This window comes from Macrotis lagotis, chromosome 1, assembly GCF_037893015.1.
Source record: "Macrotis lagotis isolate mMagLag1 chromosome 1, bilby.v1.9.chrom.fasta, whole genome shotgun sequence".
Lineage (NCBI taxonomy): Eukaryota > Metazoa > Chordata > Mammalia > Peramelemorphia > Peramelidae > Macrotis > Macrotis lagotis.
This window is the reverse complement of record NC_133658.1, coordinates 145464067-145478526: the sequence shown is the minus strand read 5'-3', so window position 1 is coordinate 145478526 and position 14460 is coordinate 145464067. Positions and strand designations below refer to the sequence as shown.

Here is a 14460-nt window from a genome sequence, read left to right as displayed (position 1 = left end):
GATGCTGACTGAGAGACATAAGTTTTATAATGTAAAAGTTGGGGAACAGGACTTTGCATTTTATAATGATCTATGATAAAAATACAATAAAATTAATGGAAGAGACTGAGCAGTGGTACAACTAGGTTATAAATGTGTGAGACTATGTATACATATATATGTATATGTGTGTATACATACATGTATACATATGTATCCAGGAGGGACAGAATTCCTATGTCTAGATAGCTAGATAGTATTAGAGAAAGTACTGGGCTGGAATTCCAGAAGTCTTGATTTCAAATCCAGCCCCGGACACTTAGCTGTGTCACCCTAGGTAAATTACTTAACCCTCTGCATGCCTTAGTTCTTCATATGTAAAATGGAGATAATATTAGATAAATTCTATCTCCCAGAATTGTGGTAAGAATCAAATGAGATCATAGTTGCCCTTTTCCCTCCCTCCCTCCCCCTTCCCTCCTTCCCTCCTTCCCTCCTTCCCTCCTTCCTTCCTTCCTTCCTTCCTTCCTTCCTTCCTTCCTTCCTTCCTTCCTTCCTTCCTTCCTTCCTTCCTTCCTTCCTTCCTTCCTTCCTCATATTTTTAGGAAAAACTTTCTGTACTTGTTGCCTCCAATTCATCTTACTTGGGGGGGGGTTCTATCCCTGCTAATATATTCTACTTTCCTGAGTCTTAGTTTCTTCCTTTATAAATTTAAAGGATTTGGAGTAGATTGTCTCTAAGGATCCTTCTCACTCTAATATTTGAGGGTGCTTTGCTTCTCTTACTTCTCATTTTTTTTTTTTTTTTAGTTTTTGCAAAGCAGTGGGGTTGTGACTTCCTGAGTATTAAGTGTCTGAGGTTGGATTTGAACTCAGGTCCTCCTGACTCCCGGGCTGATACTCTATCTACTGTGCCACCTAGCTGCCTGGCTTCTTACCTTTTGGCAATTCCACAGGGATTATAGCTCCCCTAGAAGACAGAGGACATAGAATATGAAGTCATATACTTGGCTTCTTGTGAGGATCCCTTTCATGGAGACAAGGAGCTCAGGGAGGTAAGGGGAGGAAAACCTTATAGAATAACATCAGAAATAAAACTTCTACTAACCAGTTCACACACAGAGACATATAAAGATGTATATAGCCAGTTCAAGCAACCTCTTTTTGTATTCTGACTTGACTTGTGGTGGTCTCTGCCTGACCTTTCTCTCCCACCTTCTACTCCATGGCAATGATTCATCCCGAACCCTCTAGACCCCATAAAATGGGAAAATATTGATCCCATCCAAATGTATGAAGAAAGGAGAGCACAGCTGTGCAAATAGGGAGAAAGGGGAGAGGGAAGAGCAGGAGAAGAACAAGAAGTAGCAGAGATTGACACTGAAATTAAAAGGGTTTCTTTCTGGGCCCATGGCAAAAGAACTAGAAACTTAACTGGAGTCACTAATTTCCTTGTGGCCCTTATTCTGGATGATTCTCTATATCACCTCATCTCATGGAGGTTAAGGAGGACAGGTACATGTCCCAGGCACTGGAAGGACCAAGGACCAAACAGTGAAGAGGAAAGTCAGAAATAAGATGAGACAAGGAATGACCACTTTATCCAGTTCAAAATAAAAAAATCAAACTGGGAGGCAAAGACCCTCAGGATTTCTCAGTGATTAAGGCAGGTAAGAAAGAAATGAAGCTACTAAGGAGATAAACCAATAGTGAAATTCATAAAAAAGAAGGAAAAATAAATGAAACTTTTTTAAAAAAGGGCATGACATGGAGGCAGCTAGGTGGCAAAGTAGATAGAACACCAGCCCTGGAGTCAGGAGAACCTTAGTTCAAATCCAGTCTCAGACACTTAATAATTGCCTAGCTGTGTCATCTTGGGCCCCGTTGCCTTGCAAAAAAAAAAAAGATATGACATATTGAATAAGTGTTATTCTTTGAAAGAAAGTTCCCTAAAGTTTCTACTTTGGGTTAATAATAATAATAATAACAAAATAATAATATTTGTTCTGATACTTCTTTCACAACATGACTAATATGGAAAATGTTAAACATGATTGTACATGTACAATCTATATCAGATTACTAGATGTCATGGGGAGAGGGAGAAAGGGAGGGAAGCAGACAAATGCAGAATTCAAAATCATACAAAAATAGTGTTGAAAACTATCTTTACACATAATTTGAAAAAATAAAACATAAAATTAAAAATTAAAAAGAAATAATAGCTGCTAACTTTTACTATGTTTACTATGTATCAAGTACTGTCCTGAGCATCTTACACAATTATTATCTCCTTTTTCCTCATAATAACCTTGGGAGGTAGAACCCATTTTACAGATGAGGAAAACTGAAGCAAACCATTATCTAAGGGTAAGTGACTTGTCCAGGGTAATACATCAAGGCGGTTGAGGACTCCCAACAGGGGTCAATAAGTGTCTGAGCTCGATTTTAACTCAAGTCTTCCTGATTCCAAGCTTACACTCCTATCTTATACTACCTAGTTGTCCTGGATTAAAAGAAGCTATTGAATGATCTGATGCAGTGGGAAGCATTGATATGTGATATCTTCCATATTTATCTTATGGCATTCATTCCTATAAAGAAGAGAATTCTGTAGATTGTCAAGTCATCAAGGCATAGTCATGATTCAGAAGAGAAATACAGCTTTAAAAAAAAGACAGATTAAAGGTATGTACACTAATATGGAAGAGAGACCAGTGAGAAGGAAGACAAATGTGGTGTTGGAAACAAGATAAAATGTAGAGAGAACTGAGGGATGGTTTCTCATCTTGTTTGTTTGTTTGTTTTTTTAGTTTTTGCAAGGCAGTGGGGTTAAGTGGCTTGCCCAAGGCCACACAGCTAGGTCATTATTAATTGTCTGAGGTCAGATTTGAACTCAGGTACTCCTGACTCCAGGGCTAGTGCTCTATCCACTGCATCACCTAGCCGTCCCAGTTTCTCCTCATCTTGGATCAGGGTTGGGTTATCTCAATTCAATCTAAAAATAAATTTTTTTTACATTTTTTTTTCCTGGATTGTAAAGAAGCCACAAGGATCAAAAACCCTGATCATTCTACTTGATATTCTGGTAAAATGGAGATTTTACTTAGTCACATCCAGGGAAATATTCCCACCTGGCCACATAACACACACATATGCACACATATAATGTGATAATATAAGTATATATATATATACATACATACATACATACATACATATAACATCTATATCTATAATTGTGTCCACATCTGTATCTTTTTATCTATTCATAGATAGATAAATATCATTTCCACAGTGCTTTAGTATTTATGTTTTCCTCACAAAAGTTCTGTGAATTATTTTACAAATGAAGAAAACTATTATAAGACACTGATTTTGGGTCCTACAACAGCAGAACTTAAATTATCTTGGAATTCAGTATAGCCTATCATCCCTGTAAGAGTTCTTGTTCAGTTGTGACCCATTTTGGGGTTTTGCTTTGTTTTGACAGAAATACCAATGGTTTGCCATTTCTTTATCCACTTCTTTTACAGATGTGAAAATTGAAACAAAATTCGATTTACCCAAGGTCACACAGCTAGTAAATCTTCAAGGTTAGATTTGAACATGGGTCTGAGTCTAGGCCTGGTACGCCATCCACAGCTCCATCTAGTTAGAAGACTTTTAAGTTACCTTTATTCCTTTCTAACTCTCCTATATGGCAGAATATCTGTTAGAAGACAGGGTTTTTGTTTTTGTTTTTAGGCTTTTGCAAGGCAAATGAGGTTAAGTGGCTTGCACAAGGCCACACAGCTAGGTAATTAAGTGTCTGAGGCTGGGTTTGAACTCAGATACTCCTGAATCAAGGGCCGGTGCTCTATCTGCTGGAGACAGTTTTTAAAAAATTATTTTGCCTGTTCTGGCTCTGATCACCATTTGTGACTGTTTTAGGTAAAAGAGATTGTAATAAATTATGTATTGAGTCTAGGACAATATCTGGAAATTAGTCCATAAAATGTGGCAAGGAGAAGTTGGTCCAGTAGTATGCTGGTAAATGTTTAACATTCTATGGGGTGGGGGTAACAGAAATGTTTTAAATTTAAGTAGTAAATGTTTTAAATTTAATCTACATTATTTACATTTCTCCATTCCTTTCTCATCTAGACAATCAACAAAAAAAAATATATTAAACCCTGATTTGTAACATTTCCCAATTTCCAAGGTATAAATAATCACACTGAAAATTTAATAATCATCTTGTGGAACCAGTTTGATCTGTTCTAACATCCCTAAATTTGTCCTGACATACTCCCAAACTTCAGCTCAGGATGTAATTACGGAAAGCCAGCTGTAGATATAAGGATGGAGTCTTAGCCTGGTTTTCAGGATGGTTCACAGATCTTTTCAGTGACTGAAGATATGGGAAATAACAAACCACCCTTGGAAGATCTGATTTACAGGTGGTACCAAGATAAAAATTCCCATGCTTAGAGTTTCTCTTTAATTGGCAGTGTTCATGAGAGAGTTATAACTTTTACATCCAGCCACAGAGAAAGAGAGAGAGAGAGAGAGAGAGAGAGAGAGAGAGAGACTGAACTTTGAAACACTTATAAGCTTCTTTGCTTTAGAATTAAAGAAAAGGATTGGTTTTGCTTCATGGAATTGAATTATTACAGAATAGAATCACTTATAGATAAAATATGAAATATATAATTAAATATACAATTCCAAGTATCTACTTGTTTCAATGCCAGCTGAATTTCTGACCCAAATTCAGAGACAAAGGTCCATGACTTAAGCAGTTACAAGATAAAATGAATTACTTGTAAATATTATCAATAGGAAAATGATACAGGATTGATTTTAATCTTCTCAGGAAAGAGAGAAAAATGTGAGCTAAGTATTGAATTCATTGAGGATGAAAGGAATGATATAGGGCTTTTTGACAACTGCATTATCAGGATTTTGATTGGGTGGCAGATGAGAATAGTATGAACCCCAAAGGAAGAAAGGTTACTGAATAATGGAAGAAGAAAAATCTGGAAATAACAATCAGGAGCAAGGATTATTCCATCTCTCCTGCCTTGAGCAGAGGAGAAGGAATAAAGGTGCAGCCAGAAAGGGTGACCAGAGAGGCTGTGTCATCAAGGGGAGTCAAGTTTCAGTAAAAACTAGGAGTGGAAGAGGAATAAATTTAATTTGAAGTGAAGTTCGTTGCTTATGAAACAAGGATTACAAAGGACACAATGGAAGGACTAGGTAGAATTAGATTGAAACTTAAAGGTTGGAGGATTAAGGGGGACAGAAACAAGAAATTTTTGGATAGAATAGGGAGTGGGGTTCGGATGATGATCCACAGGATTTGAGGGTCACTGGGATGTGAAGGGTATGACCAGGACACCTCAAAGGACAGGTGCAGCAGAAGATAAAAGATAAAAGACAAGTTGAAGGGAAGGTCAATATTCTTTGCACATGGCTCAGGAGAAGATACTGTATATATCTATCTAGCAGGAGACAGTCATCAGGTAGTTTGGAGAGATATAATTTAAGAAGGAGTAAAGACAAACTTTTTTTTTTAAATGACAGACAGAAAGAGCAAATCAAGGCAGGGAACAGTTTTAATGAATGAGACCTCTGTCGGCAGAGATGAAAACTTACTAAAGATAAATTATTAAAATAACCAGTTCTAGCAGTTGAGAATCAAAATACTCAAAAACCAAGCATTTATTAAACACCTACAGTCTTTCAGGAAATGGGAGTATAAATACATAAATGAAATAATTCTTGCTTTATTTTAGAATTTAGATTTCTAGCAAAGATATAACAACTCTATGTTTCTAGAATGAGGAAAGTATGGCATTAGAGGCAGAAGAGACATTAATAATCAATTAGAAAAACTCCTGCATTTTACAGAGGGAGACTGAGGCTCAGTGAGGTTAAGGACTTGCTGTAGAGATCCCAGGAGCCTCTACACTCTGTTAAATGAAGAAACTGCCAAGGAAGCTCAAAACCCTTGGGTTATCTTGTTGCAGTAAGATTGGTAGTATAAGGCAAAACCAATTTTCCTAAGAGTAGAGAGTGTGGAGAGAGGTAAAGGGGGGAGGAGACAGAATATGAATATCAACTAGTCACCTATTGCCCATCTGGTTTCTTTCTCTCCATCCACCCACTCATGTAAAAATCAACACTTTTCTCCATGTCTAGGTTTTTCACTCCATTCTCCCACTTCCCACTTCCTACCTTTACTCGTATCTGACTCTTGATGACTTCTTTTGGGATTTTCTTGACAAAGATACTGGAGTGGTCTGTCATTTCTTTCTCCAGCTCATTTGACAAATGAAGAAATTGAGGCAAACAGTGTAAAGTGACTTGCCTAGGGTCACACAGTTAATAAGAGTCTGAGACCAGATTTGAATTCAGGAAGATGAGTCTTCTGATCCTAGAGCTGGCAGCATATCTACTGTGCCACCTAAGAATCCTATAAAAATGTAATAGACTTTGTTGGTTTGGGGAGAAAGGGTACCTTGTTCCCTCTTGGAGCCCTTTGTGGTGCCCAATTCTACCTGGGTCTCAGAAAGTTTGACCTGATTCCAACATTCTACCTGATTGTGCTTCATATTGTAGGTCCATTCAATAAAGTTGGCTTGTTTCACTGCTTCATTACTCCATATTCTTTCTCCTATACTAGACTAATATTTCTTGGAATTTTCCTAAATCTCCATTTATTCCCTTATTCAGGATCACACAATTAGAGGCTTACCCAAGGCTGGAACCCAGGTTTCCATACACTTACCCATATATAAAAGCTATTAAATTGTTTATATAAGAGTCCCCAATGCACTCTTTAAATAAATGTAATTCTCTTGCATATTAAATTATTAATTATAATAGATATCAAGAAAGCATTTAACAAGAATTTTATGAGGTTTTTTGAAAGAATTTACAAGGGATTTAGGGTGTGATGATTAATATGACTCTAATCTTAAGAAAGTTTGAATACCCTCTTTTTTCTCATGATAAATTTCACTATAACAAAAGATATTCAAAATAATTTATTCATTATTCTTTCCAAAAACAGCCATTGGGAAATCTACCTACTTAAAGGCCCTTAGTGAGGAATTTAATTGTGAGGGTTTAAAGAAGTTCAGAAACACCATTAGTTTCAGTTTCTTCTGTTTATTTTTTTCTTTCCTGAGTCTTCCCTCTTTTTTTTTTTTAGATTTTTGAAGGCAATGGGGTTAAGTGGCTTGCCCAAGGCCACACAGCTAGGTAATTATTAAGTGCCTGAGACCAGATTTGAACCCAGGTACTCCTGACTCCAGTGCTCTATCCACTGCGCCACCTAGCTGCCCCTTGATTCTTCCTTCTTCAAAGCATTCTTTCCTGTTCTAGATATTAGAGGCAATCTAGATTTTAAAAAGGTAACCTTAATGGGACCATTTGAGGCATATATAGACAGGTTAATTTTGCCTGACTCTCAAAAGTTTGTTGCCAAATATTTCCATACTGACAATTAGACCATCATAAGACAGACTGGTTTTTATCCTACTGTTGAAAGATTATTGCCCATAAAATTGTAGTTTTAATGTTCAGACTGTCAAGAAACAATTTAGCTTTATCAGACTGTCATAAGTTTGTCTCCATAAATACCAAATGAAGGACAAGAAGAATGGAAGTGGGTCTAGGAAGGCTGTTCTTTTTTGTTTTGGTGTTTGACTGACTGAATAACTACCTCTTCTCTTCTCTATATCTTTACCCTATGGTAGTCCAGAAACAGAATACAGTTAATACAATTAACCAGAAATGAAAAATAGATGGATATTAATTAGGGACCCCATGAATAAAAGATCTGTGTCTTTTCTTCATCCTTTTTTAAAGTATTTTTTTGAGAAGACACTTATGGTTAAGTGACTTATCCAGGTAAGGATCTGAGTAACAGCTAGTAAGGATCTGAGGTCACATTTGAACATAGGTCCTCCTGACTCCAAGATGGATTCTCTATCTACTGCACCATCTAGCTGTCTCTCATCTATGTCTTCCTTGAACAAATTAAGTAAAAGAATTTTTGACAAACTAACAAGATTCAGGCAGCCCATTTTATTTTAATGCAAAATAGTAAACACATCTTAATATTGTTTTTATAAATGACTCAAGTTTACATGTTTTTAAAATGTGCTAAATATACAGTACACTTGAATACCCATAGAGTCAAACATGCGTGGGAACTAATATATATATATATATATATATATATATATATATATATATATATATATACACATATACATATATATATATATATATATGCTTGTACATGAGAGCTAATTCATGTATTAAACACATACATGGGAGCTAACCCAATTCATTAGTACAGTATATGAATTTTGCCTCTTGAGTTCAGTGGCATATACCTCTTAACTCTGTCTTGTGGACACCAGAATCAAGTTTTCTAAAGTCTCAAATCTTGATGGTTTCACTTGGGGCAGCTATCCCCTTGGTGCACTTCCTTTTATACCATCTATTTATCAGTCCCTTTGCTGAAGTCTTTCTAGGGTTTGTAGATAATCTTAGACTCTCAAAGGAGATTGCCAATTTTGGCAAGGTCCTACCAAAGTGATAAGGCTTTCAAGAGAGGCTCAGAGGAATGTAGGTCTGTCTTGCTAAGGAGCAGCCTATCTCCATTCAGAGAGGCTTATCAAAAGATTGGCTGTGGATGATGATTTTTTTTTTAATTCTAACAACCTTCCAAGACTGTTTACGAAATAATGTAGAGATTATAGGCTAATACAATTTTGAAAATTTTATTAAAAATCTTAAAGAAAAATTAAAGTAACTGAAGAAAACTCTTTGAGTAGTTTTCTATATACCATTTCTCTAAATTCCTTGGTTACCCATGATAAAGTTTGTGTATGTGTGTCTTGTTTTTGAGTTTTGAATCTCTATTATAGCTGAAGGATTCTTATTAACTTTCATAGGACTTGTTTTCATAGATCTAAATCTCCATATTGACCATATCATTTTTTGTGTTTGTTAGTATCATTTTCACAATCCTTTTGTCTGATCAGAGCTTTCAAGGCAATCCCAAAAGTAATGGTAGAGAAGTTTCTTTGAGAGTATCAATATTAACTCAATTAAAACTGTGTTTACAAGCAAATTAAAACAGAAAAAATTGTCCAGAATCACAAACTCACAGATCACATTAAAATCTATCCTAAAATTAATAAGTAAAGTTAATTCTTTTTCAAGGAGGAGTCTGTATGCATATTCCAACAGGTATCAGTTGCCCTCAAAGCATTTTTAAAACTTCAGTGGGAAATCTTTTTGAGAGCTTTTCATGGTACAATGGCAAGAACACTGAATTTGGAGACCTGGATTCAAATTTCATTTCTGTTATTTTCTACTTCTCTGTTGTAGAGGAAATGGATAAAATTTGTGGGCTGTGAACTTAAAAAAGTATCTTCTCCCCAGTATACACACACACACACACAAACACACACACACACAGAGAGAGAGAGAGAGAGAGAGAGAGAGAGAGAGAGAGAGAAACAACATATACTAGAGGATTATGTTTGTATTTAGAGTGGGAAGATCTGGGGTCAAGTTCTAGTTCCAACACTTAGAATTTTATATACTTCTAGAAAAGTCTCTTAATTTCTTTGATTGCATTTTCCTAACTGGAGGGCTGGAGGATGGAGCACTAAATTCCTCTCAAAGTTTTCCTTTAGAGAGGAGAGAAATGGGACTTCCAGCCCATTCCCCTTTCCACCTACATCTCTATCTGTTTTCAACTCCACTGAACAGTACAATCCTCACTGATACTCCCTGATGTCTGACCTTCCTTTCTAGCTTCCTATGGTTTGTTGTCTTCCTCAATTAGATTGTCAATTTCTTGAGAGCAGAGATTGACTTCTTTTACTTATTTGCTGCTCCAGAACTTAACACAATGACTGGGGCACATAGTAGGCTCATAACAAAAGTTTATTGAATTCCTCATTGGTAAACTATGTTGGTGTAAGGAAAGAGCTTTGAAACTCTAAGTTGATCTACATGAATATATATCATGAATGTATGTATATATAATTTTTATGTATATATGTACACATATATGTATATATAAATAGAAATATTGAAATTCTTTTTAATCTGACCTATGATTTATTATCAAAATGGAGATCTCTCTATCACAAAGCAAATAATCTATTACTTTCTCTGCAATGTATAGTCTTAGAGAGTTGGAGGGGAAAAGAAGAGGATAGGTGACTTATCTAGGGTTCTATAACTAGTATGTGTCAGAGACAGGATTGCCCAGTTTTCTATCTACTGCTCCAAGTTGCCTCTCCATCAGAATAGTTTAAAAAAATCTTATTGTGATAGTCAGAATTCATCTTTTTTTTTTTTTTTGCCTGCAAGAGATGAGCATTTCTTTCCCCTTCAATTGCTGGAGAAGTGAGAAGCATAGCCCAAATCCAATTCTGTTACTGCTTCCTACTCAAAACTTCCAGGAAATATTGATGGACATAGGTGAGCTTGTCCTTAGACCTTGAGGTCTCCCCATCTTCTTTGGCACTTCATCAGGTGCCTATTCTTTGGATACTTGAATTCCTTATCTGTTTCTTTGCCAAACTGTCACTGGATAAGGGGAAATATATAAATTGAAGCAGAGAGATGATCAACAGTTTTTGTGTCTGGGGCAATCAAGATAAAATATACTCTGAAAATGTCTGATTCATTTGGTAGGAAGTGACAAGACTGCTAAAGAAGCTGCTATGGGGGGGTGGCTAGGTGGCTAGGTGGCGCAGTGGATAGAGCACCGGCCTTGGAGTCAGGAGTACCTGGGTTCAAATCCGAACTCAGACACTTAATAATTACCTAGCTGTGAGGCCTCGGGCAAGCCACTTTAACCCCATTGCCTTGAAAAATCTAAAAAAAAAAAAAAAGAAGAAGAAGAAGAAGAAGAAGAAGAAGAAGCTGCTATGGAGGAGTGAACAAACAAAGTAGGACTGAACTGAAAATTTCACATGGGCTGTAGCCATCATGTGGGAGTCATTATGTGCCATTACCTGGTAGTTTTGGTCTTTTATTTTTAATTATTTTTAAATTATTTAAATTATTTTAAATTATTTTTTTAATTTTAATTTTAATTATTTTTTCCTCCTAGCTAGGTGTTCAGTTCAGTTGTTTCTATGTTACTAAAAAACTAAAAATGCTATTGTTTGATGAACTTACTCCTCTTGTCCAAAGCTCTGGCTACTCAGTGTTGGTTTTAGCTTTAACTGGGAACTTGAGAAAGCTTCCCCTTTTTTGTGCATACTTCACTCCATTGAGGAATTGAGAATATAAAATCATTTGTTGGTAAACCCATATTCAAGAAGCTTCTCTCCTGGACAGAAATTTATTTTGAGCTAGGACCATTTTTTGGATCAGGGTCATTTTCATAGGCATTCTCATTCTGCTCCTGAATATAAACTGATTAAATATTGATTCTAAGAGATAGCTTCATCCTTATGGCATTATTGAAACCATCACAGAAATTTATTTCTAATGATAACTATTTAGCCACATCTGCAAAGCAGGAGTAAATATCAGGACAGAACCTGTTATTGATACTAGTAGAAATAACCAAAGAAAGATACGGTCAAGTACTTGAGCCACAAACTTCCAGTCCTGGACAACCTGCAAAAGAGGAAAAATGACATTTTAATAGAATTAAGATACTGAGTAACTTAACTGACTTCAATTGAAGGATACATGATTATAAGTTTGGGATTCATAATGCTTCTGTTTTCAATGAGCAGTAAAATGACATAGTGGAGAGCATGTTGGATTTGGAATCAATCAATTGGATGAATGTTGGAAATACAAAGAAAGGCAAAGACACTCCCTGATTCCAAGGAGCTCAAGGACTACTAAGAAGTTATATGCCAGATATTTGGAAATAATAGAAGGAGGGCCTTAGCATGAAGGGAGATTGGGAAAGAGTTCTTGGAGAAGATTAGGATTTTATCTGAGACTTGAAGAAAATGAATGAGGAAGAAATTGCTTGAGTTTCAGGTAACTCTCTAAAACTTTAGGTTACAGATCAATTGTGTGTCAGTTATAGATAGTTGTGTTGGTAGAGGGATTTGTGTTGGTTGTGTTGGTAGAGGGATTTCCCATGACGGTTTGTGAATTTATATTCTCATATTCATTATACCATATTGAGAGGCACTAAATGGTGCAGTGGAGAACACTGGACCAGGAGTCAGGAAGACTTGAGTTCAAATTTGACCACAGACACTTATTAGCTGGATAACTCTGGGCAAGTCACCTAATTCCTATTTGTCTTGATTTCTCATCTGTGAAATGTGGACATATTGGAAAAGGAAATGGCAAATCACTCCAGTATCTCTGCCAGGAAAACCTTGTGGTTGGACATGACTGAATAACTGAACAGCATCATACTGTACTAGCTTAATCCAATACCAAATACTCAGAGTTTATGGTATTGGATTTGAATTTGAATATTCTCAGCATAAAACATCTATGACTTATGGAACTCAGTCAGTTTGGGCTGGAACTTTTTTCCTTAGCAAAGAATTCTTCTAAATATGTTAACAATTAATATCAATGCAATGAAAAAATTTTAAACCTGGACTCTTTTTGAGCTTTTATTTTTTAGATTTTTCAAGGCAATGGGGTTGTAGTTTGCCCAAGGCTACACAGCTAGGTAATTAAGTGTCTGAGGTTAGATTTGAACCCAGGTACTCCTGACTCCAAGGCCAGTGCTCTATCCACTGTGCCACCTAGCCACCCCTTGAGCTTTTATTTTCAAATCCTATTGAAATAACCCATCATCTTGTGAAAAATGAGAAACCCCCAGGGCTTTGGATAACCAACTTAACATGTAAAATTAGATTAATTAAAAATAGAATAGAGATTGATTAAAATAAATAGTACTTAACCTTGACCTTTTTTTTTTTAGGTTTTTTGCAAGGCAAACGGGGTTAAGTGGCTTTCCTAAGGCCACACAGCTAGGTAATTATTAAGTGTCTGAGACAGAATTTGAACCCAGGTACTCCTGACTTCAGGGCCGGTGCTTTATCCACTATGCCACCTAGCTGCCCCTTCCTTGACCTTTCTAATTTCCCTTATATTATGTTTGTGAACATTAGTCTGAAAATTCTTGCCTCAATCCTATAATTTTTTTCAGGGTTTACTTACAAAACACCATTTCAGGAAGGTAGAAAACTGAAATAATAATTAAGCTGACATTGCTATGGGCCTTTTAAGGTTTACAAGTGCTTTACAAATATTAATTACCTCATTTGGGCCTCAGAACAACCCTGTGAAGTAATTCTAGTGATAGAATGCCAGGCCTGGAAACAGGAAGATTCATCTTCCTGAGTTCAAACCTCAGACACCTATTAGTTGTGTGACCCTAGACAAGTCACTTAACAGTTTCCTCATCTTTAAAATTAGCTAGAGAAGGACAGGGGCAAATCATTTCAGTCTCTTTGCCAAGAAAATTCCAAATGAAGTCCCAAAAAGTTTAACATAATTGAACAACAACAAATGACATAATGACTCAAGGACTAGCTTTGGAGCCAGGAAGATCTATGCTCAAGTTCTGCTTCCAGCAGTTATGTGGACAAGTCACTTAATGTATTTTGCTCCCAGGCAACTCTTTCTAAGACTATGAGTTACAGAAGATGATGATGTTTGTCCTTCATTCTTGAAGAAGACCATGACATCAGGGAGATGATGCCATGATAAGCACATGAATTGGATTTGAGTGAGGGGGTGCTGTGCTAAGTCACCAGCTTCAATTTCTCCAGAACCATCTAGGTCCAGTGGCCAGATATGAATCAGGACAACTGGAGATGACCTTGGGCACCAGGCAATCAGGGTTAAGTATCTTGCTCAAGGTCACATAGTGAGTATCAATTGTCTGAGGCTGGATTTGAACTCCCTTCCTCCTGACTCCAAAGCCAATGCTCTATCCTCTGTGTCATCCAGATGCCCCAAGTTACAGATTAAATGCTTTGTGGAAGGAGTTTCTATAATGAGAGTTTCATACACTGATAAAATCACAGGTACTGATCAAATAAAATCAGTATTATTCATTTTATAAAGTTTTGTTTTGATTAGATGAGAGAGTAATATAATACTGGAGTAGATACAGTCAGGTGACCTGTCTTTAAATTTCAATTCCAACATTTCCTACAGTACTTGTGTGTCATTGTTATTCAGTTGTTTTTCAGTCATGTTGAACTCTCTGTGACTCCATTTGGGGTTTTCTTGCCAAAGGTTTTGGAGTGATTTCTGCAGCTCATTTTATAGAGGAGGAAACCAAAGCAAATAAGACAATGACTTGCCCAGGGCCACACAGCTAGTGAGTGTCTGAGACTAGATTTGATATAAGAACCTCCTGACTTCAGGCTTGGCACTCTATCCACTGTGCCATCTAGCTTATATAACATGGGGCAAGTTATTGAATCTGTTTCTGAATCCTAGAGTCTT

At 36.5% G+C, this 14460-nt stretch overlaps 1 protein-coding gene across 1 annotated transcript in view; it reads right to left on the bottom strand.

Moving 5' to 3' along the window:
• Positions 1-11499: 11499 nt before the first annotated feature.
• The window catches only part of CHRNB3 (cholinergic receptor nicotinic beta 3 subunit), a 46300-nt gene continuing 43339 nt past the window's right edge, over positions 11500-14460 (bottom strand). Inside the window, exon 6 of the mRNA XM_074227777.1 lies at positions 11500-11634. Coding sequence (XP_074083878.1) covers positions 11500-11634 — 135 coding nt within the window. The remainder of the gene's footprint in view (positions 11635-14460) is intronic.